Here is a 25371-nt window from a genome sequence, read left to right as displayed (position 1 = left end):
AAAAACTGAGTGATGGACTTCATAATTCCTGCCAACTCAAAGTATATGGAAGTTTCTGCTCACTTGGGCCTACAGTACAGGTTGGTGGTGGTTGGACAGTGATAGCATGTATGGCTAATTTGTTATGATTTTTTAAAAAGTTTTAAACTTTTGACGGTTGCTGAAGAAGAAGAAGAAGAAGTAGAAGAAGAAGAAGTAGAAGAAGAAGAAGAAGAATATTGGCCAATACAAGAGGGTTCCAGCAGCTAAGGCTGCCCGGCCCCTAACTAGGACTCTGATCTACATTGTTCTTTGAAAGTTCACACCCTCTACGGGCAGGTTTCTCTGGGTTCTCCGGTCCCATGGAGCTTCGGGTACCTAGCAGGTACCATCAATGACCTAGATCTAATCCATGAGATGGATTTTATTAAGATAGGAAAACTGCTCCCAGTTCATGTGACCCACTCATCACAAACCAATGTTGTTAGCTGACAAAAGGCTACTTAATCTGATCCAGACTCGTCGTGATCCCCTCAATAGACTCATCTAAATAGAAATACAGAGAATGATACTTAGTATTTAATTTCATAATCTAATATTTTATGTAGCCCCAACAACTCAGGACGTCAATACATTTCGCCCATGATTTCGTCCCTTTGACCGATCATGCAAGACTGCCATCTGCTGGAGGTTTGGTGGCACTGCAAGCAGGAGAACCCTATCGGAGATGATCAGATTCCACCAGAACAACTCATCATCACCTTGATCACCCTGAAACTATCCACTGGACGCCACGTTTCAATAAACTATCAAAAATACAGCTCGTATTTTGAGGCTATGACGACACTGATGACAAGACGTACACTCAAAGATGAACATCACCGTTGAATCTGAATGAACGCAACTCTACAATCATTACGGTAATCTTTGGAGCCAATGACATTTGTTGTTTGACAGCCCGTAGCTGGTTCCTTCTTTGCCCAGTGCTAGCAGCACCATGCTAACACACATAGACATATATACGCCTATGCTAACACACATCACTACCTAACACCAGGCTAACATCACTAGCTAACACCAGGCTAACATCACTAGCTAACACCAGGCTAACATCACTAGCTAACACCAGGCTAACATCACTAGCTAACACCAGAGCACAGCCAGCATGGCTCTCTGCAAGAAAGGGCTCCGGTGTGTAACAACAATAATAACACCAATAGTAACACGCTGTCATTACTCATTTCAAGGTGGTTGTTTTTCAGCTTTGCCGACATCCACACAACTGTCAACCCACTCAAGAGCAAGGTATGGAACCGCTGTAGATAGATAGATAGATAGATAGATAGATAGATAGATAGATAGACAGACAGACAGACAGACAGACAGACAGACAGACAGACAGATAGATAGATAGATAGATAGATAGATAATGTTACAGCTCTCCCGGTAGACAGGTGCCACACTGGTATGCAATGCATTTGTTAAATCTATAGCTGTCGCGCCGTGGCCTCATTCTAGCGTGCGGACATATTTTATTATCTGTTTTTCGGCTATTATGTTCGGGCTGTGCGGGACGTGCCAAGCATTATACTGTAATACAGTAGGCTGTCTGGCAAGTAGACTAATCATATTTCACAATAACCCTTCAGAGCTGAGATGTATTTGCCGAAGATGTCGTTTAGGGCAGGACTTCAGAATCATGAAGCCGTCAGCTCGGTGATACACAAGCATCGTTTTCATCTGGAAACTACGGTGGCCGACAAGGGCAAACGCGCTGCAAATACAGAAAACATTTCCATTAGGGAGAAACGCGCTGCAAATACAGAAATGACACAAAGTCAAAAACACATACAAAATCCGAAACAAATACAACAACGGAAACGTGCTGCAGAAAGCCAAAACAAATACATTAACAGCAAACGCGCTGCAAATACAGAAACGATACAAAGTCAAAAACACATACAACCCCTGACAACACATGCAACAAAAAAAACTCTGCAAATTCAGTTCACAACACAAGGGAAGTGTTCTGGGGGGGAATATTTTTAGTGATCCTCACATAATTCGATTGACAAGTGGATGGAAACATGGCTAGTGATGAACTCTCTCTCTCCCTGCAGTGCGTTGTCCTGCAGGAGCTACTCCGTGTCCCCCGTCAGACTGGGTCTCTTCCACAGAGCCAATGAGAGATATGAGCGTTTCCTTCAGCACCACTTCCCTCGTCTCTCCGTGCTGTACCACACCTTCGTAAACGGTACCGCACACCCCGCATCTCACATCTCTCAAACTAGAAATCAACAGCTCCGTTCTCTCAACCTCTGCAGCAAGGTGACAGCTCCAGATCCAGTGAGAGCCTTGTGTGTGTGTGTGTGTGTGTGTGTGTGTGTGTGTGTGTGTGTGTGTGTGTGTGTGGTGTGTGGTGTGTGGTGTGTGGTGTGTGTGTGTATGTGTGTGTGTGTGTGTGTCATGTAGAGTTTGATATACTTTGCTGTGTGTGTGTCCTGTAAGGTTTGATGTTTGATAGACTTTGGTGTGTGTGTGTATCCTGTAGGGTTCGATATACTTTGGTGTGTGTGTGTGTGTCCTGTAGGGTTTGATATACTTTGGTGTGTGTGTGTGTGTGTGTGTGTGTCCTGTAGGGTTTGATATACTTCGGTGTGTGTGTGTGTCCTGTAGGGTTTCGGCTCCTGCTTCAAGATGTGAGGGAGACGAGGAGGATCAGGATGAAGATGCTGGTCGAAGGCGTCCCTCTGAAGCAGCTTCCGTACCGGGAGATGCAGACTCTTCTCATGGTCAGTTCATCCGCTCGCACTGCTGAGTCAGCAGCCGGACCGCTGGGGTGTGATCGTCAGCTTACTCTCTCCTCTCTCCTCTCTCCTCTCTCCTCTCTCCTCTCCTCTCCTCTCCTCTCCTCTCCTCTCCTCTCCTCTCCTCTCCTCTCCTCTCCTCTCCTCTCCTCTCCTCTCCTCTCCTCTCCTCTCCTCTCATCCCTTCCTCTCCTCTCCTCTCCTCTCCTCTCCTCTCCTCTCTCCTCTCTCCCTCCGGCTCCTCAGTTTCAGAAAGACATGATCAAGGCCATCCCCCTGCTGCTCATATCTCTCCCCCCGTTCGCCATTGTCGTCGTCTTTACGCTCATGTGAGTTGATTTGTTTCCAACTTAATGGGTTTAAGATCACTGAAGGCTGATTACACATTCAACACATTTGCTGGATATTGAGTTTAATGGATATTGAGTTTAATGGATATTGAGCTTAATGGATATTGGGTTTAATGAATATTGAGTTTGCTGGGTATTGAGTTTAATGAATATTGAGTTTGCTGATATTGAGTTTAATGAATATTGAGTTTGCTGGATATTGAGTTTGCTGGGAATTGAGTTTGCTAGGAATTGAGTTTGCTAGGAATTGAGTTTGCTAGGTACAGTATTGAGTTTGCTGCCCCAGTGTGTTGCTGTGCCTGTAACCCACACGTGTGTGTGGCCCCTCCAGGTACCTGTTTCCTCGCCAGCTCCTGATTCGTCAGCTGTGGACGGCGGAGCAGCAGGTGGCGTTCCAGAGGCTGTACCACGAGCAGCGCCGGCGACGCCACCAGGACGTCCTCCACGGTCTGGCCTGGGCCGTACCGCAGCTCGCCGACTGGAGGCTCCGCACCCACCTCCTCACCCTCTGCACCAAGGTCACTGCTGTGTGTGTGTGTGTGTGTGTGTGTGTGTGTGTGTGTGTGTGTGTGTGTGTGTGTGTGTGTGTGTGTGTGTGTGTGTGTATGTGCGTGTGTGTGTGTGTGTGTCTACAGCAGTAGAGCATGAAGAGGGGTAATCACACTGACAGCTGCAGCTCAGTACCACCACTATTACAGATATAGACCACAGCCAACTTTCTTGAATACCATACACACACACACACACACACACACACACACACACACTTGTCTCACCCACATTAAGAAAGAAGTGACTCAAGGCTGTGCTAAACACAAAACACAATTCAAATAAAATAAATAAAATAAAATGAATAAACAAGGATTAATGACCTCATCAATCAGGATTAGCAGTATTGCTGTTAAGGAACCCTGTTGTTAATGTGTCAGCTAATTGAGGGCCAATAAATTGCTGATCGGCTCTTTTGATCAGCCAAATGGAAACGACCGATTGAACTGAATGAATATCGTCTCCGATCGATCAGAGCATCCCTAATGCCGGGCTCAGACTACAGGATTTTTGGGCCGATTTATCCCCGATTCACCCCTCCCGACAATCGGAGGAGAAATCTGGTCTGGAACGTTGGTCGGGGCCGATGATCGGTCCAGATGATCTTGTAATGTGAGGGGTTTACAGATCCAATCTTATACCTCCCGATCGGCTCGCAGACCCATCGGGGCGGCCCCGATAATATCAAACAAGTTTGATATTTAATATTATTACATCCCGACTTTACAAGTGAGACGGCGAGACCAGTGGTTCGTTGCTCCCTCGGGCACGATAAGATCCTGTAGTGTGTGATGAGCCGTTATTTTCAAATCTTGCTGTGTGTGCTTGTTTGAGATGCGCAAGAAGAACATCTGTTAAGATTCTCCTTATGTGCGTGATGTAACCCGATTTGGAAATTGGTTAGGATTTTAAATATCCTGTAGTGTGAGCCCGGCATAAGAGCGCCTGCTGAGAGGGTGAGGCCAGATGATGGTAAACATCTCCAGATCCACAAAGCCCAGTGTACTGGCTCACTGTCCTAGTGAGAAGGGATGGGGTTCTAGCCAGAGAAGGGATGGGGTTCTAGCCAGAGAAGGGATGGGGTTCTAGCCAGAGAAGGGATGGGGTTCTAGCCAGAGAAGGGATGGTTCTAGCCAGGGAAGGGATGGGGTTCTAGCCAGAGAAGGGATGGGGTTCTAGCCAGAGAAGGGATGGGGTTCTAGCCAGAGATGTACCGTAACAACCACAGTGTTCATTAATGGTGGATGGTGTTTTTAGTAGGAGTTCACAGTTGGACCAGTACCATATGATCCAGGTGGGGGGTATTTATGGGATGGGGGTGCTGTTTTTTTAAAGATATTTTTTAGGGCTTTTCAGCTTTTTAATGGGACAGGACAGTTGAGAGAGTCAGGAAATGTGGGAGAGAGAGAGGGGATGACATGCGGCACAGGACCCGAGCCGGGAATCGAACCCGGGTCCGCCGCGCGAAGGACTAGCCTTCATATGGGGCGCGCCTTACCCGGTGAGCTACGGGGGCGCCCCGGAATGGGAGTGCTGTTGACTAGACTGTGTTTTTACAGGTGCAGAGGGGAGCGCATCCCAGTGTGAAGGACATTAACGCAGTCCAGGATGTGTTCTCTGGACACCCTCTGGGAATGTCGGCCATGGACTCTGGTCACATGGTAAGGCGGGATGGGAGAGAGAGTCAACATTATTCCTTTATGTATTGTGTTTGTGTGTGTGCGTGTGTGTGTGTGTGGTGTGTGTGTGTGCGTGTGTATGATGTTTGTATGTGTATGGTGTTCGTGTGTGTGTGTGTGTGTATGTATGGTGTTTGTGTGTGTGTATGTGTATTGTGTGTGTGGTGTGTGTGTGTGTGTATGGTGTGTGTGTGTGTGTGTGTCTTCTAGGGCATTTTAGTAGTTATCGACTACACCCCAAAAATAGTCGACTAGTTGATTAATCGCAGGTCAATAAACAAATGCAAAAAATATATGTATACTTCTTTTTACCCTAAACGATGAAACAACAAAGATGAACCAGCAATGTACAGTACAGGGTCGACTAGTGCTTTGATAGTCGACTAGGTGACTAGTCTGTGAAACCCCTAGTGTGTGTGTGTGTGTGTGTGTGTGTGTGTGTGTGTGTGTGTGTGTGTGTGTGTGTGTGTGTGTGTGTGTGTGTGTGTGTGTGTGTGTGTGTGTGTGTTGTCCTGACGTTCTCCTCCTCCTGTGTCTCTCTCAGAGGCTGCTGTGCTCCCAGCTCTTCCTGACGCCCTGGCTCCCCGGCTTCCTGCTCCGTCGCCGCCTCAGCGCCAAGGCCCTGGACCTGTTCTACCTGGACCAGGCTCTGGTCACCCTGGGGCCCAGCCAGCTCACTGACGCGGAGGTCCGGCAGGTCAGGAAACCCCACACCACTGGCCCCTCTCAACTCTCTTAACCTTCTGCTGTACTAGGGAAGTGTTCCTGCTGTTGGAAACACATACAGTAAACAAGAAAAAGAAATGGCGCTCAGAGGGCACAGACCTCCGCACCTGAATGCATTTTGTGGATCTGTGCACGCCAAAATTTAATGGGTTCTAAATTGGGCCATGGTACACCCCTCCACCGAGTTTCATGAAAAGAAGTATGGTAGTTTTTACGTAATTCTGCTAATAGAGAAACACACACACACACGCACCCACCAACACACGCCACTAAAAGCATGACCTCTCTCCCTGTGCTGTCGTTGGGGCGGAGGTAAATACCTCAGCTGCACAATACACGATGAATTTACATATTCTAAAGCGCCTATTCTATTTATATTTTGCTACTTTTGCACTTTGGTTTTAGCACTAGATCATGCTCTTTGTCACTTGTTTAGAAAGGAGATGCGCTTGTGAGTTCTGGCGAGTGGTAGTACACTGACTACCTACGTCAAATGCAGTTATTGTAAGTAGCTTTGGATAAAAGTGTCTGCTAAATGACTGTAATGTAATGTAATGTAATGTGATATACAATAACAGCGTGATCCACTCCTGCAGGCGTGTTACCTGAGGGGACTGGACTCCAGCGAGTTCAGCGCCTCCCAGTGTCTGGAATGGCTCCAGCAGTGGCTTCAGCTGTCCTGTCCTCTCACAGGTCTGATGTGCTTCACACGCATGACATTCCTCCCACTCACAATGACAATTGCACTCTATTTATATCCACTCGCTTTCACAATGCACCTGTTACAGTAACTGTATGCACTGTAAAGTTGTTTTCACCTCATGGTGAACGGAGTCGTAACAGAGTAGTACAGTAACTATGCACTGTAAAGTTGTTTTCACCTCATGGTCGTAACAGAGTAGTTACCTTATTCCACTTTGATGTGACTTCGATGACAATCATGCAGGCCACTGTTTGGATCTGAGAGAAGCGCTGTCTTTTTCTTACCCGTGTCCTGATCTGTCTGTTTTAGAGTCTGAGACGTCTCTCCTGCTGCACAACATGGTCCTTCTCTCAGTGAACTACCCTCCACACTGACCGGAGCTGCCACACTTCCTGTATTTACGTATATCTTCTCAGGGTTCACGGTCTGGTGGACCAGCGACCAGCTCGTCTCTTCTGGGGAAGACGAGGGAATCAAAATGTGTGTGTGATTAGTAACTATCCACACTGGAAAACTGTTAACATAGAGAATGATTAAGTGCATCATTTGCAATGACTGTTACTGCAGGCTTATGGCACGAGCATGTCTTAATCCATTCCACTGTGCACATATTTCCAGCCAATACACAAGCATGAAAGCACTGAATTACAGAACATTACCATGCACACACACACACACACACACACACACACACACACCATAACCATCGCTCCAGGTGCTTTGTAATACCATTGAAAAGATATTACTGCTGTGCACTGCTTACCTACTGTCACTTTTTCATGTGAAAGCCACGTTGTACAGACAATCTTGTCTAGTGTAAAGTTATGCCAATGAGGCCCAGCTGTTCCAACATGGGATTGTCTAAATGTATTGTGTGTTGTCTGTGTGCATGTGGGATATGGGTAAGGCAGTTACAGTACTGTTATATTTCATGTTACAGGTAAAAGTTTGTGTGTTCGTCTACTTGACCTTAATCTCACAGAGGTCATAGGATCACTCAGGTTATTTTCTTTCATACACCACAAGTTAGTTTTACCAATGAGAAAATCTAAACTTAAGACAAAATATACAACAAATCTTGGAGTGCTGTTTGCGTGCAAGAGATTTTATCTGCATTTCTGATCCTTTGTAATAATAATAGTAATAAAATCTGACTTTGGAAACTAGTGCACACTAAACATGTCCCCCATCGGTGATGTAGGCTGATCGCCCCTAGGTGTCATGTTTGATCCGGATCTTCATTTTGAGGCCCATATTAAGGGTGTGATGAGGCTTTTTCTCACTTGGGAAACATTGCCAAGGTGAAACCTTTTCTCTCCCAGGCTAGAAGAGATTCACTTTTTCACAAAAGCATGAAACTCGGTACACTTGCTGTGACCCGAGGGGGGCGCCAATACAGCCACACATTCACCTCCAGTCATATTTACCTCCACCCCAGCGATAACGCAGGAGGGGTAACGTTTTCGGTGGTGTGTTTGTTTGTGTGTTTGTTTGTTTGTTTGTCTGTTGGCAATTTATCTGCCTTTGTGTTGTGAGTAGCTTAGCTAATGCTTTCTAGACTATATGGACAAAAGTATTGGGCCACCTACACATTACACCTAAAGGAGCTTTTATGACATCCCATTCTAAATTAATAGGCATTAATATGGAGTAGCTTTGCAGCTGTAACAGCTTCCTCGGTAACGCTTAATAATACAGCCTGTTTTCCAGTGTCTTACCAGTGTCTTACAAGTGTTTTACCCGGGTAAGTACCAGTAAGTACCAAGTAAGTACTGGGTAGTACCAGGTAAGCACCGGTAAGTACCAGGTAAGTACCAGGGTACAGTACGTACTGACCGGGTAAGTACCCCATAAGACACCTGTAAGACACGGTTAAGACACTGGTAAGAAAGTGGAAAACAGGTGAAACATGGCTTGTATTATAAATGTGGCTTGTGTTACCGCTTCCTCTCTTCTGGGAAGGCTTTCTACAAGATTTTGTGTGTCTGGGAATTTTTGCCCATTCATATAGAAGAACATTTATTATTATTTCTTATTAATATTAATACATTCTATGAATTTAGAATGGGATGTCAAAAGCTCCTGTAGGTGTCCCAATACTTTTGTCCATTTAGTGTACATGTGCTATTGTATTGTTGCCATGGAGCTATTATAAGAAGCAGGTGCAACCCCACAGAGTTTGATAGATAGATGGATAGATAGATAGATGGATAGATAGATGGATAGATAGATGGATAGATGGATGGATGGATGGATGGAAAAGATAAACTGTGGTTAGCACCCCTAGCGGTGGACATACATCTTGTGTTGTGGACAAACAGAACGAACGGACTGAGATCGCTTTAATTTTATTACCAACACTTGGGGGACAATTAAAACGGTGGGAATCTGTAACTTCAGTCCCTCAGTGCTGCTGTCTGTACAATTATAGGGTCCACCTTCGTGAAACTAACTTCCCTGTAGGGTCAACCGGTTCAGCTTCATGGGATTCACTACAACCTGAAAGTTCCTGTTTCGGTAGAAACTCTGAGACGGGAACATGAAAGCCGTCTGACGCGTTTTCCCGTCGCGTCGCACCTTTATAACCATTTGGAAAGTAGACTACTGATCGTAAGTGATATCCTATTTCTCTTCTTCATGTGGTACAGCCCTACTTCGATAGTATAGAAGTTCATCCAGCCCTACGTGATTGTGGGATGGGATCATTCAGCAGTCAGCTCGTTTCTCAGCGGGTTTAGGTTTCTTACTGTACCTGTAGGCTATGTACAGTATGCCTACGTGATTGTACTGTAACTAATCAGCGATGTTGTTGATTGATCTCTTTGAAATCTAATCAATGCGGTGCTCGTTGGTGGGGCTTTCTGGGAAACGTGTTTTACCCCCCTTCCCCGTGTCATCATTACCTCCGCCCTAGCGACAGCGCAGAAAAGGTAATGTTTTCAGTGGCATCCGTCCATACGCCTGTCAGGATTGCGCAAAAACGACTGCACCGAAACTCGGAAAGGTGTAGCATTATAAGCATAGGCCACCTTAAGCTGTGTTCACACCGGGCCCAGTTCGCCCAATCTCGCCGCGGGATCAATGGGTTGTCACGCGAATCCGCCTCAGAAGTTAAAAAAATTGAACTTTTGCGAATGTCGCCGCGTGGCGAATCCTGGCCGCCGCGCCGCTGGGTTCGGCGATTCGCGCCGCCCACAAGCTGGCCAAACACGACCGGCTATTCAGCACCATTAATTTTTTGGACCAAATTACGCAAAAACTACCTGACTGACTTTCAGGAAACTCGATGGAGGGATGCAGCATGGGCCGCCTTAGAACCCATTAAATGTTGGAGTGGATCCGAATCATGGCGCAGGTCCACGAGCCGTTTCTTGGTTTGATTGTCTTTTAGCAGGATGACGCAAAAACTACCAGACCACTTTTTATGAAACTCGGTGGAGGGGTGCATGGGCCAACTAACGACTTATTCAATTCTGGAGTGGATCCAAATTACAGGGCAGGTCCATGAGCCGCCCAAACACGACCAGGCCAGACCATTCACCTCCATTCATTTTTTGGACTAGGATTACACAAAAACTACCACACTCCTTTTCATGACACTCGGTGGATGGGTGTAGCACGGGCCAATTTAGAACTCATTCAATTCTAGGCTAAGGTTAAAGGTTATTCTGGATTTTTTCTTTCTCCATAGAAGCACGTGCTGAGAGAAAGAAGGATGTGAAAACACACGGGAGGAAACTTGACAACACATGTATTTCCTTTCCAGGTCAAAGGTCAAACGCTGATCTGGCTATCTACTTCCCTTTATTTTGATACTTGATCAAATTAATATTTTGATCACTTCAACATGATATTTGTCAGGAGTATTTTTACTATTATGATATGGAATAGCAGTATTTAACGATCAGACATGAATATCAACTAGAAATGGTGCTCAGAAAGCACAGGCCTCTGTCCCCACCTAGCCCCGATGTGACCCCGGAGACACGCTGTCACTCCTCTAATCTGGGGTCACGTATATAAGGATATAGTAACGGGTGACCGGACTATTCCAAAGGGCGAACTTCAAATCTGACGCTCACCTTGCATTCTTGTAGATGTCTTTTGTCATGTCGGGGCCTTGTCGGTTCGTTTATAGGTGAAATAACCACTGTTATTACAGTTAATTAATTAAGTGGTGGCGTTGTAACATTCAGCTTAGTACTTGGGTTAATAAATCCCGTTTGTTTGTCCTTGTGCAGATCCCTGTGTTGCGGAGATGGAGGCAGCGTACACAGAGCTGTACCAGGAGTTCCTGCGTCTCCGCTCGCTGTGTCTGAAACAGGCGGCGCTGCTGCACCAGCTGACAGAGGCTCTGAACAGACAGCGAGGTCCCGCCCACAACCCCTCCCTGACGGGCAGTCTGACTATGAGAACACACACCATACTGTCAATATTAGTACTGATCAGTTGGAGTACTTCTCTTCAAGAAGTACTACAACAATCCTCCCGCCTAAGCACTTATTGTATTATATTATATTGCACTGTACTTTAGATTGCGATTCTTGCACTTTGCCTTCAGCACTAGATTATGCTCTTAGTCACTTGTTTTAGAGAGAAGATGCACTTGTGAGTTCTGGCAAGTAGTAGTACATTGGCTTTTCCTACGTTAAATGCAATTATTGTTATTCGCTTTGGATAAAAGCGTCTGCTAAATGACTAATGTAATGTAATATGTGCAGCATATATATGTGACAGCCGCTGGTGATATGGACATTTCTCAGTTGTTGTTTTTTGTTGTTTTGTTTTTTTACAGATTATGAAAGGGCAGATTGTAAGCTTTCAAATGATGTCTCATACATTGAAATCGAAAATATTTGAAGAAGATTATGCTTCTGTGAATGTTGAACCTGAAATCACTAAGCAGAGAAAAAGGGCTTCAAAGATTCAGAGCTATTCACACTTCTCACAGGACATGGACTTTGACAACAAAATATTACTATTTAACAATCCTAAAACTGTTGTTTGTTTTATTAAGTGGGTTCTTCACAACTTTCATAATATGAAAAAAGTCAAAGAAACAAACATTTTCTTGTCAATTCGAGGTCTGCCTAGATGGGGACCTAAATACCAACGGCTGACACATATATACAGTATGTGTACATAATATAAACTGTATATTACGTACACATGTACATCTCAATAGTAAAGGGCAGTCATAAGATGCATTGCTTGCAAATGCAAAGTCAAACGATGGTGTATGTTTTGGCAGGGGTGTGTGTTCCGGGTGGAGGTCATGGGGTGGACCTGGTGTCGGTCCAGTGTACCCAGGAGAGGCATGCCGCCGGGGGGCCAGGCGTCCAGCAGGCCCCGGCTGGGAACCACGCGGACGCACATCACCGCAATCCGGCCCTGTTGGGACCGACGGGTGCCTTCTCGGAGCTGCTCGCAGGGGACATGGGAAGGTTACAGCTGGATGGGCCGTCTCCAGGGCCGGAGACACAGGAGCTCCTCAAAACCCTGGCGTTTGCACCCCTGGATCCTCCGGGCTATAATCAACCACTGGCTCCTTCTCATTTTCCGAGGGTATGTGTCCAAAGTTTAGTGTGCCCGTTCGTATGGTCTGTTTTGTTGATTTGTTGACTCGAGTTCTCTGCTATTTCTCTGTCATCGAATCATTGTGCCCCGTTATGCTCTCCTCCCTCCTCCATTTGTTCCTCTAGTTTCTCTTCCTCTTTCCCTCTCTTCTCTCCTCGCCTCGTGAGACCATCTTGATTTCGCGAGCTCACATTCTGTTTCTCTCGCGAATCAGTCTGGATACTTTCCATAGAGATCCGTTTGTGCCAGATCAGAAAATGGTGTAACCAATCAGCGTTGGTTCTGAGAAATTTGAAATACTAACAGCTCGGCTGGGAGAATTTATGACAGCAAGGAGCGGTTGAAGTTAGCGCGTGATAGACGGTGATAGACAGATGGTTCATCCAATCGCCTGCTAAGTATTTTTGAAAGTGCCTGCCCTTTTTCAAACAGTTTCCAGTGGAGAGTTCCCAGATGGTTATGTGAAGCACACCATCTGGCGAGTCAGGTGACTTCTCCCCATCTCTTCCGTTGCTTCTCTGACCCTCCTAACGTCCACCCCCCCTGCTCTGCTCTGCTCCGCCCCCCCCTCCAGAAGCCCAGGCTGTGTGGATCTTACCTGGACAGTGAGTTTCTGAGTCAGGCCGGGGGGATGCTGATGTCAGAGACGGCGCTTCAGTCCCAGGTGTGCGAGTTCTGCCATGCAGTGTTCCCCGGACACACCTCCACCAAGGGAGAGTTCCTACGCCACCTCCACACACACATCACTTAGACGGACAGTGATGGGGCGCGATATCTCCTGATGGCTAATACTACTTGTTACGTGTCAGTGTGTGTGTGTGTGTGTGTCTGTGTGTGTGTGTGTGTGTATCCTGTCTTTGTGTTCCAGGTCTTGCTTTATGACTGACTCACCTGTTAAAGTAAAAAAAAAAAGTTAAAGTCCCACTGATTGTCACACACCTGAGTGTGTGAAATTTATTGAGTATTTTTGTTCTTACTACCAGTACCTACTACAGCTGCCCTTAGAAAGTACGTACTTTGCAAGCAGTAGGCATCCAATTGGGACGTACTACCTTGTCATAACATTGCGCCTTGAAATTTGCCCACATCCGTCGCTGTCCATAACGCGACATTCGTCTACAGTTGTCACGACTCGCACATGTGACACGCACAGGATTGTGGGTCAGAATAGCCAGAAAAGCCTGCTGGCTTGCATACTGCAAAATATGACCAGATTTAGTAGGACATCCTGGTATTTTTTCCATACTGCATGTAGCATACTACTGTATGTATTGGGACATACTACATCCTGTTTTGGCATACTATATAGTAGGGTAGTATGCGATTCGGAACGCAGCCAGAGTTTCAAACTCTCTGAGACCAGACCCAGCATCTCATTCTGTGCTCTTAAATTTGACCCAGTTTGTCTCTTTTTGTAATAAATATATATGTTTGCAAACTTGGTGTTGAGTCCTTCCTTATGTAGCGGCTTTCGAGCTACACTTTACTCCATCTTGCACTTTTAGTAATGAATTGCTACAGTACTTACTGTACCAAAAAGCTTTTAGGAGAAATGTTTATTTTCCAGCTTGTGTTTATTGTAAATGAGAACAGACACTAGAGGGCACTAAAACCACAGTATGATATTGGATGCGTCTCAAAGAAATATTGAATATAGTAAATTATGCAGTCATAGTGATAAGCTATTGAGTGTGACATTTCTCATTTATACAGTAAAATAGTTTAATACAGACATACAAATATTAAAATGACGAATGATAATACCTTTTAGAGTTAAAGTGGATAAAAGGGGGTCTTGAAAACATAACATGATCATACTGTACAAAATCATCATGACCATATAAAAATGATAGCTAGTCATTTAGGATCCATACATTGAGTAGGGATGCTGAAGCAGACGGCAGAAGGCTTTGACCCGTCACCTGCTGTGTGTTATCTGTGCTCTGGGAGGTGGGGTGGGGGTATGAGAGCGGAGGTGGGGTGGGGGTATGAGAGCGGAGGTGGGGTGGGGGTATGAGAGCGGCTTGCAGGGAGTGGAGCTGGTGACATCAGAGCGCCAGGTGAGTCATGCAGGCATCGTCTGTACAGGATTAGCTGCTGGCGCCGAGCTGGAAGGAACAACCGCGGGGGTGGTGATGATGGAGGTGATGGTGGGGGTAGAGTGGGAACATGACTGTGGACTGTAGCTTTTCTATTTATCTATTTACATGTTGGCAACATTTTGATGACGCAAAACTCTACCCTGTTTCATGAATCCTATCTGACACTTCCAAAGGTTTTGTTGCGTTTTCCACCAGAATAATTCCGGTTGACGAGTAAGAGAGAAACACACAGTATTTTAGACCACAAAATAACATTTATTGAAATTTAACAAAATAAATAATCTGTTTTTTTTTTGTTTTGTTTTTTTACATGATGACAAAGGGAGTATGTTTTAATGCTGAGAAGCAAGCAAAGGGTGACACAATGAACTGTAGGCTACCACAAAAAATCTAAATAAGATAATTTCTAGTTGGTCCTGAAACCTTCTACAAACATTGAAATCAAATGCTGAAAATAAATTACAGGTATTCCGGTATGTGTGGGGGAAAAACGTTTTTTTGTAGTAACATAGGTGTGTAGTATAACAAGCACTGTATCAAAAATAAAACATTGGAAGATGATTCTATTTCACATTGCTGCAAGGTTTTAGACTTAAAAAGTTTAATCAGGGAAAGTTGAGTTTTCCAACAAATCTGAACGAACGGCTTAATGTTATTAACAGGGATTTATGAATATCCACCCCCTCAAAATGTGGTTTCAGTGGGTGTTGACACTTAATTCACACTTAAATTCTCAGTAGTCACCCCCACTTTCAAATGTTTTGACACTCAAAACAGTGGGCATGTTTCCCAGACACAGATTAAGACTGAAGTCCAAAAGTAGAAATTAAATTATGGACTAGGGGCTTAATCTGCATGGAGGAACCAGTCTCAAGCGTTAACACCCTGAGGGAACTGTCTGCTCAGACAGATTCAGTATGTATCCTCATTCACCAACAACCCTATCACACAGCAGAAATAGCACCAAAAGTTAGAGTCATGACATTAATATTTTGCATCCATTGTCCAGGTCTGGGCTGGGGAACAGGATCATGTACTCTGTACATACATCATTAGATCATTAGATGTATACAGAGGTAAAACGTGTTGACTTGCTCCGACACAGGGAGGTAACCATGTATATGGGTTGATGGTCTGGTTAGTCCCTGAACTCTGAAGATTCAGACATATGGTACACGACAGAGGTGATAGTCACCCCACAACCCACACGCCAGCTCTCGTGTGTTGAGTGATTTGAAGTACAGTGGGGGCACCTGCTTCGTAGAGGGCCCTCCAGGCTGTCGTAGAGAGTTGAGTCTGGGTCGTAGAGAGTTGAGTCGGGGTCGTAGAGAGTTGAGTCAGGGTTGTAGAGTTGAGTCAGAGTCGTAGAGAGTTGAGTCAGAGTTGTAGAGTTGAGTCAGGGTTGTAGAGAGTTGAGTCAGAGTCGTAGAGAGTTGAGTCAGAGTCGTAGAGAGTTGAGTCAGGGTTGTAGAGAGTTGAGTCAGGGTCGTAGAGAGTTGAGTCAGAGTTGTAGAGAGTTGAGTCAGGGTCGTAGAGAGTTGAGTCAGGGTTGTAGAGAGTTGAGTCAGGGTCGTAGAGAGTTGAGTCAGAGTCGTAGAGAGTTGAGTCAGGGTTGTAGAGAGTTGAGTCAGGGTCGTAGAGAGTTGAGTCAGGGTCGTAGAGAGTTGAGTCGGGGTTGTAGAGTTGAGTCAGAGTCGTAGAGAGTTGAGTCAGAGTTGTAGAGTTGAGTCAGGGTTGTAGAGAGTTGAGTCAGAGTCGTAGAGAGTTGAGTCAGAGTCGTAGAGAGTTGAGTCAGGGTTGTAGAGAGTTGAGTCAGGGTCGTAGAGAGTTGTGTCAGAGTTGTAGAGAGTTGAGTCAGGGTCGTAGAGAGTTGAGTCAGGGTTGTAGAGAGTTGAGTCAGGGTCGTAGAGAGTTGAGTCAGAGTCGTAGAGAGTTGAGTCAGGGTTGTAGAGTTGAGTCAGGGTCGTAGTCGTAGAGAGTTGAGTCAGAGTCCTAGAGAGTTGAGTCGGGGTCGTAGAGAGCTTCTGAGAGAGCTAAATGAGTGGTTTCACTTCCCCCCGTGGTCCGAGTCATCCTTGCTGCTAGGACTGGTGCTCTTGCAGGCTGCCAGCGAGCCCCTCCTCTCAGCCTTGCCTTCGTAGTCTGTGGGCGGAAAGATAAACACTGTGGAGCAACAGCCTACTGAGACTTTGAGACAACAACATCACTTCCACAGCGTTCGACTGAACCACTCAGTATGCACATACGGTGCTGAATCAGTTAGATCTCATGATTTAGTTCAAACTACCATTCAGCCAACTGAATCAAAGCTGAAGATATTACAGTAGTGATGAGACTAAATTAAACTAGCACCCTTTTTTGAACTGAATCAATCCAGAGTCATATTATCTTTCAAATGTCATGCTGTTTTGTCTCTAACAGGATATAGACAGAGCGGATCAAACAGTAGAGAGTGTTTAGAGAAGACAGAAGAGAAGGGTGAGTGATAAAAAACGTATGAGACGATGCGAGGCAGACCAGCGTCCCCGAGCTGAGACACGTGCCATTCTGGTTTGTCCCCCCCCCACCTCTTCAGCAAAGGGAGAGGCAGAAAAACACTGTGCCATTTCCCTCAACCCACGGCTTTTATTTTTGTACTCTGTCGCTTGGTGAGTCAATGCAACGCCCCTCCAATTACCTCCCACTCCTCCGCCCCCTCTCTCCATCTATCCCGCCCTCAGCCCACACACCTAACGCTCTCTGACGTCAGCGGCAGTCGCGGGAGGAGGGGGGAGGGGGGGTTTCCGATGTTACCGCCCACAGAGCACTTCCTCTGGCTCACCCCCTCTCTCTCCCTCTCTCTCTCTTTCCTTCTCTCCCTGTCTCCACCCTACTGTGACTACTCAGCGCTACCACTAATAGATTCAGGGTCATTAGCCTTTGAGGAGAAACCCAAGTCTCATTAATAATACAACATGACGTTCTGAAGTGATTCATAGGTTTAGTACAATAGAAAGTTGAGAGCAAAATTGCAGAATTGAATGCACCGACATCCATGTTAACTTCTAACCCATGTAAGCTGCAGCTGGCAGCTCCATGCTCATCTCTCCCTCCCTCTCACTGCCCTCCTCCTCCCCGGCCACTGAAGCTCAGCCCGGGGAGGTGGGAGGCGTAATCTCAGAGACATCGTGAATCACTTTGGTACAAACACAAGATCCTTAAAGCAGCCATCAACAGAGGGCATGTGTCAAACCAATGACACAAGCTATCACACCAATCCTCCAACTTCCATTTTCCCGTGGTACAGGATAGCATGCAGAGGGTCTGTATCTTAGTTGTGTTTGCTATGCAGCACACACACACGGGAAGGTCCCCTTTGTCAAGGAAATATTCCACCTCAAAAGGGGTAACCTGTATAATACAGGGTAAAGAGGATCAGAACTTGTAAGTCATTATTCAAAAAGTCACCTGTGGAACGTGTCCCCTCTGACCCTAGGCTGACCTTGCCAGCCCGGTCATGTGACACCATCATAGCCAATCGCAGCCCTTCGTCCATGAGCGTTTGTTGCATGAGATGGCGACTCCAGGTGGCGGGGGTGGAGGTGTCGGGGGGGGGGCGGGGGGATGGAGATTGGTTGCACTGTGAGCCTACGTCTATGAGACACACAGGATTAGGTGTAAATGCCATTTCCAAGCCGGTACATTGACAATACAGACACACTGTTGGGTTAATTATATGGCTCTTTAAAGTCAATGGGGCTCTGTGACATATAAAAACACACAAAAAATGTCTGGGGATGAAATATGATTTAAGAAACACTTTCTAAGTATGTTAGTAACTACTGTACAGTGGCATGTATGCACCTGGTGTTGCCAGAAAAGCTTTATTTTGCCTTGACTACTGAGACAGTACCTTGTGTTATGCTGTCCAGACTCTCTCCTGACATGCTGTCGTCATCAGCCCTCTGAGTCCCGCCCTCTGAGCCCTCCACACCATGCAGGGATGACACGCACTCTGACACGATCACCTGGACCAAACCAGCACACAATCAATAGTTCATACTATCATTCATACCGAAAGGAAATCTGAAATTAAACTGTCCCTGATCGCACTTTCATATTGTCATGTCACAGCTAAATTATCTACTTGCCTTGTCATAATTCCAAGTACAGAGAAAGCAGTGTGTGCAATTACAATACTTGCAACAGCACAACGTCCAGGTTGATTCAGTAAAACAATACCTATATCTCATTTTGGTCGTGTGAGACAGAATTTTGCTTTTGAAATTCTAACCAATCCACTCTCACTATATCTATCCCACTCCACAGGGAAACATGGCATGGCTGTAGGACGATTTGGGAGATACAGTACAGTCATTTACAGTATGTCTCTATGTGAGACCTGTGTGAGGTGACATTCTTGAGGACGACTACTGGGGTTCAAAGATGGTGAGGACGCGTCTAACGCCGTCTCCTGAGGCAGGTGATTTCCACCCACTATGCTCTGCTGGATCTGCTGCTGACAGACGGGCTTCCGCTGTCAGTTAGCATTGTCTGTCTGTCTGTCAGTTGGTAAGTGAAGAGAAGCTAGCATCTGTCTGTCTGTCTGTCGGTTGGTAAGTGAAGAGAAGCTAGCATCTGTCTGTCTCTCTGTCAGTTGGTAAGTGAAGAGAAGCTAACATCTGTCTGTCTGTCAGTTGGTAAGTGAAGAGAAGCTAGCATCTGTCTGTCTGTCTGTCAGTTGGTAAGTGAAGAGAAGCTAGCATCTGTCTGTCTGTCTGTCTGTCGGTTGGTAAGTGAAGAGAAGCTAGCATCTGTCTGTCTGTCTGTCTGTCAGTTGGTAAGTGAAGAGAAGCTAGCATCCATCTGTCTGTCTCTCTGTCAGTTGGTAAGTGAAGAGAAGCTAGCATCTGTCTGTCTGTCGGTTGGTAAGTGAAGAGAAGCTAGCATCTTTGGTAAGTGAAGAGAAGCTAGCATCTGTCTGTCTGTCGGTTGGTAAGTGAAGAGAAGCTAGCATCTGTCTGTCTGTCTGTCGGTTGGTAAGTGAAGAGAAGCTAGCATCCATCTGTCTGTCTCTCTGTCAGTTGGTAATTGAAGAGAAGCTAGCATCTGTCTGTCTGTTGGTTGGTAAGTGAAGAGAAGCTAGCATCCGTCTGTCTGTCTGTCTGTCTGTCTGTCTGTCTGTCTGTCTGTCTGTCTCTCTGTCAGTTGGTAAGTGAAGAGAAGCTAGCATCTGTCTGTCTCTCTGTCGGTTGGTAAGTGAAGAGAAGCTAGCATCCGTCTGTCTGTCTGTCTGTCTGTCTGTCTGTCTGTCTGTCAGTTGGTAAGTGAAGAGAAGCTAGCATCTGTCTGTCTCTCTTGTCAGTTGGTAAGTGAAGAGAAGCTAGCATCTGTCTGTCTGTCTGTCTGTCTGTCTGTCGGTTGGTAAGTGAAGAGAAGCTAGCATCTGTCTGTCTGTCTGTCTGTCAGTTGGTAAGTGAAGAGAAGCTATCTGTCTGTCTGTCTGTCTCTCTGTCTGTCTGTCTGTCAGTTGGTAAGTGAAGAGAAGCTAGCATCTGTCTGTCTCTCTTGTCAGTTGGTAAGTGAAGAGAAGCTAGCATCTGTCTGTCTGTCTGTCTGTCTGTCTGTCGGTTGGTAAGTGAAGAGAAGCTAGCATCTGTCTGTCTGTCTGTCTGTCAGTTGGTAAGTGAAGAGAAGCTATCTGTCTGTCTGTCTGTCTCTCTGTCTGTCTGTCTGTCTGTCAGTTGGTAAGTGAAGAGAAGCTAGCATCTGTCTGTCTGTCTGTCAGTTGGTAAGTGAAGAGAAGCTAGCATCTGTCTGTCTGTCTGTCTGTCTGTCTGTCTGTCAGTTGGTAAGTGAAGAGAAGCTAGCATTTGTCTGTCTGTCTGTCAGTTGGTAAGTGAAGAGAAGCTAGCATCTGTCTGTCTGTCTGTCAGTTGGTAAGTGAAGAGAAGCTGGCATCTGTCTGTCTGTCTGTCAGTTGGTAAGTGAAGAGAAGCTAGCATCTGTCTGTCTGTCTGTCTGTCAGTTGGTAAGTGAAGAGAAGCTGGCATCCGTCTGAGAAGAGAAGCTAGCGTCTGTCTGTTTGCTGCATCCTGTTGTGCTTTAGCTTCCAACATACCACAAACCACATTGCTTTTTTTTACATTTTTATCTCTGTTTATGCAAAACCATGATTTGATGGAAGAGTTGCTCACTGGAAGGCCTCCCCCTTTGAAGTTCCCCAAAAATAACAACCAGAGCTTCCTGTGTAACTGGCAGAACAGTCATGTTATGTGCTGGAGCTTAGATCTGGACCTGCACCCCGTGCAAACCTCTTCACTGTGATGTGAGGAAGAGGTACAGCAGTGCTGAGAGCGTTTACCTCATGTTTCACTCTCTTTTGTGACGGAAAGCTACAGTCCTCCGCACTGGTTCTGAAATGGAAAATAATGAAGACATTATTCAAGCTATTGGTCCTACCGTATGCTCTTCAATCCATCTTACCTCTAAATATTTGACATTCTGTATTTGGCAGTACTAAACTCATATATATGAATTATTGAATATCAAAGAATAATGAATATCAAAGACGTCATGCTGCAATATTGTTTAGATGTGCTGCTAAATTGAAGTATGTTAGTAGTGGGCTATAACAAAAGCATGCACACAGCCATGCAAGGCTGGATTTAGGAACATTGTGCTGGAGACTGAATCAGAAGGTGTGTGATGGGGAGGCCCTTGCACCGAGGGGCCCTTACCTGGCGTGCTTTAGTGTCGAGGTGTAGGCGCACTCCCTCGCCACCTGTCTAGCCAATGAAAAGAGCTCGACCCTTCTCAGTAAAAGGGCGTTGTCACGGATACAGAACTGGGCAGCGGCTTCGTTGATGATCAACTGGACACGGAAAAGACATGACGAGGTTGAGGAGAATGTTAATAGAAGAATGTTCTGGAAAAAGACGAGGACATTGAGGAGAATGTTAATAGAAGAATGTTCTGGAGGAGAATAATATGGAAGCATGTATGTCAGACTAAGTCTGTGGTAGATTTGTTATACTGTATGTGTAATACAGACTGTGTGTGTTATACAGATGGAATAAAGTTAGCATTTCTTTCTCATCACACACAACAAGCCAAGCGACCCGCACAGCCCTCGCCTCACCTCGTGGTGTGTGAGCTGCTTGCCCTCCCGCCTCTTGGAGTCGAAGCGTCCGTAGATGAGGCTGTACTTGCGGATCTCCTCCTCCTTGGCTGCGTCCTTGGGGGCCATCTTGAAGACGTGGCCGACCGTCTTGGCCATCTTCTTGTTCATCCTGAGCAGCGTTTTCACCTCGCCGGGCTCCGACCTGGGCAGGGTTCTCAGCAGCCGGTCCACGCTCTCGCCCACCGCCCGCGCCGTCTCCGCGTCCAGCTGACCTCCGGGCCAGGCCGAGAGCGCCAGCGCTGGGAGGGAGGAGGAGGAGGCGGGCGGCGTGGAGGAGGGACCCGGGGGACACGGGGGGACCAGCGGCGGGCTGGGCAGCTCCTCCTCTACGCCGGAGGCGGCGGAGGCCGAAACTCCGTTTCCGTCTCCCTCGGCTCCGAGCCAGTGGGGGTCCATGGGGGACAGCTTGTCCCGATAGTGGGTGTCCGGGGGCAGCGGCGAGGCCTGGGAGCAGGGGCTTCTGGGACTCCCGCTGTGCAGCGGGGTGAGGCACGCCCTGTCCTCCCTCTCGCACGTCGGCGACCCCGGCTGGCCGTTGCTCAGCGACTTCCTGAGTCCCCCCCCTCCTGCCGCCGCCATCCCGCTCGCGCCCGTCAACCCGTCGACCTTGAACAGCGGGATACCCCCCAGGGGCACGTTGGTCAGCGGCTGGTTGAAGAGGGCGGGGTTGGCTGCCCAGTCCCGGAGAGCCTTCTGCAGGCGGCGCACGTGCAGCGGTTTGGTGGCCATGCCCACCAGTGCCATGATCTCCAGGAACTCGTCCTCGCCCGCCTCGCACAGCTGCTGCACGTCGTCGCCGCCCTGCTGGATGAAGGTGTCGTAGTAGGACAGCAGGTTGGCCCTCTGCAGCACGCGGTACAGCTGCAACTCCCCCAGCGTGCGTGGCAGAGACATGGCCCCGCTCTGGGGAGACTAACACAACAGAATAGAATAGAATAGAATAGAATAGAATAGAATAGAATGGAATGGAATGGAAAGAATGGAATAGAATAGAATAGAATAGAATAGAATAGAATAGAATAGAATAGAACAGAATAGAACAGAATAGAACAGAATAGAACACAATAGAGCAGAATAGAACAGAATAGAACAGAAGGAATGGAATAGAATAGAACAGAATAGAACGCAATGGAATAGAACAGAGTAGAATAGAACAGAATAGAACGGAATGGAAGAGAGTAGAATAGAACAGAATAGAACGGAATGGAATAGAAGAGAGTAGAACCAAATAGAACAGAACAGAATAGAAAGTTAAATTGCCATATATAACTAGTACATTAGAACATTTGAATTATTGTCATTGCTCGTCCTTACAGTATCGTATCAGCACTAATCAGTTCCTCATTCCAGTCCTATCTCAGCTAGACATAATATATTAATTAAGATTCCCAAACTGGCAATTTACTATCCATGGTCTAGCAGTCTGCCAATTCTATCAATTTGGTCCTCATCTATATATCCCATCCAATCATGGGTGACTGTGCCCCTGATATAGGCAGTGCAATAATAACAGTCAAGTATACAGTTGTACAGAGTCAGTTGTTGTTGTTGTTGGAGCTGAGACAACGGATATTAAGGAGGAACCAGAATATCTATGAGACCCACTTTTTTGTGTGTATTTATTTATTTATATATATATATTTTTTAGAAGCATTCTAAATGTGTGCTGTATTGACTACGAACTCATTTGTTCTAGTCAGTAGCCTATTATGAGAGCAGATCATTCTCAAAATATGAATTACCTTTCAGGCTATTTGCTTTGAAAATTGAATGACTATGCAACCAACTTGACAAGATGGTAACAATGTATATAAACTCACGCATATAGGATTATGCATGTAAAAGCTGTTGGTCTGCTGGCCTGGTCGTGTTCAATATTTGAACACTGACATGCAGGCTGCTAGTCCATCTGCTGTTAAACCCAGATAACACAGTATAGGGCTACATACAATAAGCTATAAGCCATACTATAACCCAATTTGGAAGCCAAAACAGAAATAATTTGGCGGCAATGGCGCAAATATCCCAAAACATTTTGTATATTTAACTTTCAGGTTTGGGCATGGATAAGTGGTGTAAAGAGCAGCTAGGAGACCAACTCTTCTCACCTCCGGGTCCGGAGGGGTCGATCGCTGGGATGGCTTCCCACAAACCGGATCCAATGTTGCGCAGCCTCGTGAGTACCGGTCCCGGTTGATAGGCTAGGACGATAAAACAACAATAAATACATATAAATACATCCTATACCGAGGCTCGGCTTTGTTCACTTTGTGATCTCCGCTTTAGAACCACATCCCTAGTATGATGCCTTCACGTTGCCATGTAGGCTGCCTGGACATTGTTGAAATCTAACGGAGAAAGCCTATCCGCAAGATATAATTTTACAATAATTCGGTTTCTTACCCCTTACTATCGCTTTCTTTTCCACTTAGGAATGATCCTAGGCAATTCCCTGAGCGGATCGTAACTCGTCTGGTTCCGTTGGCAGAAGTCCTCCCCCGGCGCACCGTATTGGTTGCTGGCTGCTTTTCTCCTCTGTGTGGGTGCGAGAAACCCGGGGGCGGGCTGCGGCACGCCATCTGACCGAACAAGAGCTCTCCTCTCCCGGTAGAGAGAGAGGCATGTGGGCGGCGGGGGCTTCAAACACCGAGTTTTACTTAACCCTTTAATTCCCCAATATTATTTGTGGAGCTCGCTATTTTCATCCACCGGTCTTTCATTGCCCAGGCAGGCTAGTGAGAAATGGGTGCAGACCAGGTAGGCTAAATATTATAGGCCTATAGGGAAATAATTAGTTTAGTTTAGCCTGTGATGGATCTAAAGTTTGTTAATCGCGTGGACTCATCAGTGGGTGGCACCAGGACTCTTCTTTCCGAGGTGTGGGTATCCTCTGCGTGACGCAGACAGACGGGGCCCAGCGGGAGGACGGACAGGGGATTCCCCGATGATGCAACAGGCATCTATTCACTGGGTTCACAGCCCACATCAGCTTGTCGACACGTTGCCATAGAAGGGTTGATAATATTTGTAGCCTATAGCCTAAATAGATCTATTCGCACAGATTACTACAACAAAATATAGGCTGGAGGATTGTTTATTTATTTTTACACTTAGGCAACAGCAACGGGTGATGTTTTCTTTGTTTGTTTGTTTTTTTAAACCTAAAATGCTTACATTTCTCCTAGTAGAAGTAGGTTTGAGTGGTTTTACGCTCGCCTATGCTGAGACGGTTTAACTGATGGATGATCCGCACAAAGCTCCATTGTCTATGCGTCCCCTCCTTCTGGTCCGGGTCACTGGTGGGCGTTGAAGCACGCTGTCTCCGTGCTCCAGGCCTCAAAACCCAACTGGCCTCAAAACCCAACTGTCCTCAAGAAGGGATCTTCTGCCGATATGCTTTTAAGCTGGGCCGGCATACTAATAACCTTCAAAATCCGAAACACATTGTGCCAGAGAGCCATAGTGGTTGTTCCTGTGAGTGACTGGGTCTGGGCACGTTCAGTTTCTCCCTGGGCAGGTTCATTTTTTGCTGCAGTCAGATCTGAAAGTTGGACTGAAGCAGGGCACATGGGAGAGGAACTTTCTGGAATGGAAAGCAACCCTAATCTTGCTTGCCTCTGCCCACGCACGGCTTGTAGGCCTACGCACAACACACGAAGAGTGCACAGCACGGCAACTCCTTCACACGCACACCAGAGGTAGTCGGATCGAGTTTACATTGGACAGAGTAGGCTATC

General features: G+C 46.4%; 3 protein-coding genes across 3 annotated transcripts; 2 read left to right on the top strand and 1 right to left on the bottom strand.

The window, feature by feature from the left end:
- Positions 1-1131: 1131 nt before the first annotated feature.
- Positions 1132-7178, top strand: LOC311311257 (LETM1 domain-containing protein 1-like). The gene is made up of 9 exons (XM_084440938.1): positions 1132-1284; positions 2100-2233; positions 2656-2771; positions 3033-3115; positions 3468-3654; positions 5245-5346; positions 5909-6061; positions 6687-6783; positions 7103-7178. Exons 1-9 carry the CDS (start codon positions 1145-1147, stop codon positions 7165-7167), a joined length of 1077 nt encoding a protein of 358 aa, XP_084297064.1. The 5' UTR covers positions 1132-1144; the 3' UTR covers positions 7168-7178.
- Positions 7179-9240: 2062 nt separating this feature from the next.
- Positions 9241-13646, top strand: LOC311311374 (uncharacterized protein). Its single transcript, XM_084441073.1, has 4 exons — positions 9241-9403; positions 11035-11163; positions 12045-12358; positions 12945-13646. The coding sequence occupies exons 2-4, from the start codon at positions 11052-11054 to the stop codon at positions 13119-13121; spliced, it is 603 nt and encodes a 200-aa protein (XP_084297199.1). The 5' UTR covers positions 9241-9403; positions 11035-11051; the 3' UTR covers positions 13122-13646.
- Positions 13647-16519: 2873 nt separating this feature from the next.
- On the bottom strand, positions 16520-22528 carry nab2 (NGFI-A binding protein 2 (EGR1 binding protein 2); the record flags this gene model as incomplete). Its single annotated transcript, XM_084440773.1, has 6 exons — positions 16520-16614; positions 17920-18105; positions 18365-18479; positions 20816-20867; positions 21192-21325; positions 21593-22528. The coding sequence occupies 6 exons, from the start codon at positions 22526-22528 to the stop codon at positions 16520-16522; spliced, it is 1518 nt and encodes a 505-aa protein (XP_084296899.1).
- Positions 22529-25371: the final 2843 nt, after the last annotated feature.

The sequence above is a fragment of the Borostomias antarcticus genome (genome assembly GCF_949987555.1).
Source record: "Borostomias antarcticus genome assembly, chromosome: 7".
NCBI classification, from domain to species: Eukaryota; Metazoa; Chordata; class Actinopteri; order Stomiiformes; family Stomiidae; genus Borostomias; species Borostomias antarcticus.
Note: the sequence above shows the minus strand (reverse complement) of the source record. Positions and strands in the feature narration are given on the sequence as shown.